Source organism: Chenopodium quinoa, unplaced genomic scaffold (assembly GCF_001683475.1).
Source record: "Chenopodium quinoa cultivar QQ74 unplaced genomic scaffold, ASM168347v1, whole genome shotgun sequence".
In the NCBI taxonomy this organism is placed as follows: Eukaryota; Viridiplantae; Streptophyta; class Magnoliopsida; order Caryophyllales; family Amaranthaceae; genus Chenopodium; species Chenopodium quinoa.
The window spans coordinates 2,165,791-2,172,492 of NW_018744290.1; the positions used below are offsets into that span (position 1 = coordinate 2,165,791).

General features: G+C 36.0%; 1 protein-coding gene across 1 annotated transcript; it reads right to left on the minus strand.

The window, feature by feature from the left end:
* Positions 1 to 4,097: 4,097 nt before the first annotated feature.
* Positions 4,098 to 5,942, minus strand: LOC110695236. The gene has a single exon (XM_021872478.1). The coding sequence runs from the start codon at positions 5,569 to 5,571 to the stop codon at positions 4,381 to 4,383; it is 1,191 nt and encodes a 396-aa protein (XP_021728170.1). The 5' UTR covers positions 5,572 to 5,942; the 3' UTR covers positions 4,098 to 4,380.
* Between the last annotated feature and the right edge of the window lie 760 nt (positions 5,943 to 6,702).

The following is a 6,702-nucleotide window of genomic DNA, read 5'->3' on the forward strand; positions in this document are numbered from 1 at the left end:
TTTCTGTCTTTGATATTTGATATTACCAATATATTATGACTTTTATGGACCCATATTATTCTGAAATTTTGTATACATACTCCTAATCTGGTCTTGGAAATGATATACTGTTTGAGAGCTTCCTTATTTTATTTGAATACATGTTAGGTAGTTCATATCTTGTCCTATTCATCTTAAACAAAATTTGAATATAATCTCAGCTCAACAAAAATAAGTTTATTTCAGCAGAAATGAGTTAATTTCATTTGCAATAAGTTTTATTCGATAAAGTTAGCTACTTTAAAAAAATATAGGTATAGAAAATCAGGAAAAATACATATTTTAACAAGTAAGAATAACTAAATTTCAGTAAAATAGTTATAATTCAATAAAACTAATTCAAGCTTTATAAATATGGATACAGCCTTATAAACAAAGTGCAATAATTTATTAATTAAACTATAACAACTTCCTAATGAAATTGGTTTATAGTGTACTAATTAAACCTTATTTTTAGTAAGGGCTTGTTCTCTTCAACTTAATTTCAGTTCAATTTAGTTCAAATCAGTTCAGTTCAGCTCAGTTTCTAATTTCCTTCTCTCATAAACAATTAAGTTCAACTACAATCAGTTCAGTTCAGCTCAGCACAGCTAAGTAAATCAGAACAGACCCTAAATTTCATCTTAATTGGATGAGTTGAAGAGAGCCTTAGAATAAGACAAAATCGCGCTTGGTGCAGCCAAGTTAAATACAGATTAGAGAGATGATATATGAATCAAAGATTAATTGTAATAGTAATATGGTGCTCAAGCATGTTTAGACATTTGTGTTATGAATGTTGCTTAATTATTTGTTACTATTAAAGCTTCATTATTTGGGATGATAGAGACCGTGAAATGAAAGAGATGTGTGAAAAGGGCCCAACCTTTTCTTTGACAGGGTTGTAGTATAGTCTTGCCCATCAACTTTTGACCACACCGATTTTGAATTTATGGAACAAGAATAACTTCGTTGTGATTTTTGATTTGGAGCTCAATTTGCTTCATGAAAGAGCAATGCTATATCATGCTTTCTCGGTTCTCTTTTAGTTGTGATAATTTGATTATTGTATACCAGGCCAACATTTGGTAAAGATTTTACGACTTGTTTTTTGAGTTGTGTTGACTAGAGTAAATGAACGGGGAAAGTATTATAATTAATCCTATATATTACCTCCGGTTCTTATTACTCGCAATAAAAGGGTATTATTTGTGAGACATAAAATATTCCTTTGTTGCGAGTAATAAGAACCGGAGGTAGTAGTATAAACATAACCAAGAACTAGAGGAAAGAATTAATAGCTAAGGTTATTTCTTGTAACATCTTTATGTTGATTTTATTTCTTGTATATGTAACTTTTAGTATTAACGACTAAAAAGCAATATAAACATGATAAAAAATTTCTAATGTTCTTGCAATTAACTAATAATTTTGTTCAAAAATCTGGTTCTGATTAATTCCTAGTGCAGTACCCTGGTCAAATTTGTACTGGGCACATAGCCACATACACTGACGTGCAATTTCCCCAAAACCTTGGTTCTGAGTCTTCAGACATCAGAGACAAAAATGATCCAAACCCCTGAGCCTGGCGGTCTAGGCCAGCCGTGCTTGGTTAATAACAAAATCGTGTTGGGTCATACCGGAGTAACAGTCCAGTTGCAAGCACTATAGAGATGGTCAAGCAGGCTTAACCCAGAAACGACAACAAAGTCCATCTGATGAGGTTCAGCTCAAATTGGTTAAGAGGTATGTGAAATTACAAATCATGATCTAATCTTCAAATCCGGCAGCTAATAGTGAGTGTACTAAATTGACAGTATACAAGGCCACATTAATATTTAATCATCACAGACCAGATACTATCTGGGATCTAGCCATACCTAGAACTGGCCCAAAACACTTGGTCTGGCCTACTGCGGCATGGTCCTTCGCTGGACCACTATTACTCGAAACAAAAATTGGCTAAGTCTAGTTTTGAGTTCAGCTAGTAGCTAGGCCCAATAATTTCAGAGCCTAATTAAGAAAAATGATTGTTAAATGAGTCATATAGTATGAACCAAATTGCACCCAACAAAGAGCAGATGGACGATGAACTTTCCAATTGTTCAAAGTTTAGCGTGGACTTGAGCTTCAAGCTCAGTTTGGGCTCAAATCAAAGCTAGTAATAGTGGAGCTGTTTTGTTTATTGGTTGTCAAAAAAGAGGAAAAAGAAAAAACAGAAAGCAAGAGTGCAGCTGTAACTGGATGATTTTCGAAAAAAATTTACATTTACATGAATATTGGAGCAGTAATTAAGAACCAAAACTCAAGGCACCTAGATGGTAGACATTTTACAATATTTTTTACATTCGCGATGTAATATGACAAATTGATACATATTGCAAAGATGAACGTATTAGTACCCCTAGAGTTATTGGTCTTAGGTTAGTCTGAGAATGACTCATACGAAGTACATAATCTTTCCTTGAATTTTATCTTAAACCGGCACAGACCAATCACAGCAAAGTAAGCGATGCAACAAAAGCAATGTGTACAAGTGTGCTTACCTTGTGGTTAAGCACCGTAATGCCATGTAACGACTGAACTACTGATGATCCATGGGAAAAAAGAGGTGACCTTGGAGCAAAACGAATGAAGAGAAATTACATGCAACAACCAGAGCGTGCTGAGGCCTGCAGCAGTAAGAATTGTCTATAATCTATGTGCTACTCTTGCAGAAACTAAAAAGTCTATTTTTTACAGACTACAGTTAAAACATGAATAATAAGCCCTTCCAACCCTACTCATAGAAATCAATGGCATATGCTGGGGATCTAAACCATCATATAGGATGATGGTTACCATTCATGCTTTAGAGCACAACACTGTCAAAACACTCCTCAATGGTAAGATAAAAAGAAAGGAAAATATGGCTGCTGCATCCCAATATCTAAGTGTCGTCTGTTTTGCATGGTGTATAATGCGTGCACACTCTATCACAATAATAAACCATACAAGTGACTAACACAGAAGAAATACAGATGATCAGATCAATAGTGTTTCACATATATGCTTCTTGTCTCCTTCCAAAATACAGAGATTTGGAATCAATATCCAAAAAATTTCAAAGTAGAAACTAACAGATGGTAGCGCCAGATGAATATTGATCAAATGGTACATTATTTAAATGTGATCTCAAGAAAACCAGAGAGAATGAAACAAATTCCTAAGTGAAGATTTCAAGTCTTTCTAAGCAGGTAGAAACATTCCAGCAGGAGCATGGAGCCCCAATCGCTAACAATTGTGAAATCTGGTGAAGATGCTTTGATCAGCTCTAAGGGGCACAAACAGTGACAGCAAGGGTAAGTGGGTGGCTGTTGGGCACCAACTAATGAACTAATCAATGATAAGATGAGGTCTAAGAGCACTCCCATTTCTTTCTCAAAGATCCCTCCTCCACATAGCCAGGATTCTATTTACATATTTCCACTTCAGTAAAGATGATGAATGATGAAATAAAGGCCTTCGGTGCCCATCACTTGTATCTTACCTTAAGCAAAATTCTCAATAACATAAGCCGAGTATTCTATTTACATATATCCACCCAAGTTTTCTAATCTTCAACTCTCTGCCAAGGATACAATCTCATTATCATTGTTTTCTACCAATTTAATTCACATTAAGTGTGATCTACAATAGCCCACTTACGCTCATGGCAACTCAATAATAACAAACATGTTTGCAAGTATAACCAACAATGTGATCAGTATTATTCAATCTCTATAAAAGACAGTGGAGAAAAGTGAACAAAGCCAAAATTCATTGACAAAATGCCAACCTAAAAGAATCTGCAATCAGAATATAGTATATGTAAATATGGAAAATCTACAACAGAAAGTACCTATGGAACTAAGCAACAATATACTTTTTCATTTAACCTAAGTTGCACAAACAAATCTGAAATTAGCATGCAGGAACTACCGAAAACAAAGAGAAAGATTTCCTTAATATAGCAATTGTTATGATAAGAATATCAGTAATATGGAACCACAGAAGATGAAAACCATTTACAAACTTGAAACAGTCATTTATCCACAAAGTCTAAATATAAATTTGCATTACTTTATCCCAAAAAAAGGGCAACCGACTACACGAAAACTTGGCTAATTTCATATTCTTCTTTTTTTGAAAGTGGCTAAATTAATCTAAAAACAAAAGTTAAGCTCCTGCCATCTACAAGACAGCCATTTCACCCAAAAAATTTCTTGACTGTCATTTACTAAACCATGCACTACAATATTAGAACATATCTACATTAGCTATTTCCAACGCCGAAGCATACCGACTGACCTGCATTGCACCTTGTTCCACTTCCTCTATCCATCAAAGTACACTATCAGGCCCAAATTCAACAAAAATCTCACCATTCTCCTCGAAGAACGCCATGTCATCCTGTTCGAAACCACTCCCAACCCCAACATCACCACCATAATCACCCTCGAAAACAGAACCCTCACCTACACCTTCATCCTCATAACCCCCAGTACCATTAGCAGCAACACCCTCATTGCTCCTTCTCCTCTTCCCCATCAACTTCCTAGCATTCCGTGCCACCGACTTCCGCTTCATTGCCCGGCCATTCCCCACATTCATTCCCTCCACATTGCTCCCAAAATTCTCCCCCTTCACCCCATGATCATTCTCAGACTCATCACTCTCATCGGCAATCTCGATGAAGTTAGTAAAATCAACACCAACATCAACCTTAGGATTGCCATTATCATCAACAACAAAATCCATTTTACCAGCTCGAGTCTTCCCAATTTTTCTCACAGGAAACAACCCCACAATAGGAGACCATGAATCAAATTTCCCAACCCCATTTTCAGGAGAAAACCCTAGAGGAAAATACCCAAAACAACTAAAATACTGCCCTTTATCCAATTCCATTTTAGGAAGAGAATTCAAAGCAACTGCATGAAAAGCCCTTCTACAACTCTGATTTTGACACCTTAAACAACACCCTTCATAAACCCTATCATACTGAAACATATAAAAACAGTAAGGGCAAAAAGTCCAGAAATTATCACCCATCTCTTCATCACCACCATCCTCAAGTTCACTCTCTCTCCTTTGACCAATAAGCTTGGAGTCAAACTGGGTTTTTTTGGCGGGGTCACAGAGACATTCATAAGCTTTCCAAATCAAATTAACTGCTTCTTTTGCTAATGGGGATTTCTCTTCAATGGGGTCGAGAATTGAGAGAAGGCGCTTAAATTGAGAACGAATTAGGGTAAAATCGTTGCAGAAAGTATCAATTTGAAGGATTGGGTAGAAATTAGTTGGAGAAGAAAGGGTATTTGAGATAGCAAGAAGTTGAGAAGCATGACGATGATTGGAGACAGAATTAGGGTCATGGGGTTGATGCGATTCAAGAGCATATTGACGACAAAGTGAGAAATTGCGAAGACGAAGATGGGTTTCAGCGAGTTGAAGAAGTTGGGAAGGAGATAAATTTGCATCTTCTTCTTGTTCTTGTTGGGGTGTTTCTGAAGCTTCTCTTGGTCTGTTCATGGTGATTTTTGGTGGGGTTGTGAGAAGAGAAGATGACGAGAGGAAGGAGGAAGAAGAAAGAGGAGTTTGTGTTGCTAATTTTGAGTGTGTGGGTGGATGAATTGGTCCTTTCTAGGTCAATGGGAAATGACGATGGCAAATGTTACGAGAGGGAGACATGTGTTGCGTTTAGGTTTAGGTTGCACGAAAATGGATATAGACCCGAATACGATGATAGGGTATGGAAAAATAGTTTTACCGAATTCAGAGCATTTATTTTCATGAGCAAATATATGGCAAAATATAAACGACCCTTCGTAAAAGGAAAATGATATATGCAATCTTTAGGGTTACATATTAAGTTGAATCAAAAAAAATTGAGTTGAGTAATTCGTATCATCTAATATTAATATCAAATATATTATTTTGGATTAGTTTATTACCCTCTACAAAACGATATGAAAATTAAGATTTAAACCTCGTATTACTCCACTCTTTAGAGTATTTCTCATTTTTCTGTCAAGTCTATCTTATATTCTTATTTCTAAATCCTAATTGTTAAATGTTTGCACCCTCCCTTCCTTCCTACATTTCATACCTACTTAATTTCACAATATCTAAGAGTAGGGATCAGTTGGTTAGAGATTTCCTCCAAGTTTTAGAATATTGTGCAATACAATTAGTCTTTTACGAGTAATAAAATTTACAAAAATCCGCCTTATGCAAGTCTCATATGAGTGAGATTGGAGAGTTGAATGTACATAAACAAGGTAAGCATTAAGCAAGATGGGTTTAAACGGGCAAAATCCACAGCGAAGACATGAATGATACGGAGTACTAGAAAGTCTAGAAAAGGTAGAAACTAGAAAGTGAGTGAACCCGCTTAAATTGCAAAAGGTGGATAGATTCTGGGCCCAATATAGTTACACTCTGGCATCCATTGTCCACGTGCTCACACTTTCACAGTCTCACTTGACTTTCACTCTAGGGTGTACACGTCGACAGTCATACAGATGAAAAGTAAACCAGTGACAGATCTTCTAAGATAATTGACAGTTCGACGCAAAAAGTAATTGAATACTCCCTCCGTCCTACTGAGATATATTGTACCCATTTATCTTGTATGGGTAAATTGATTAAAACAATAGGGTA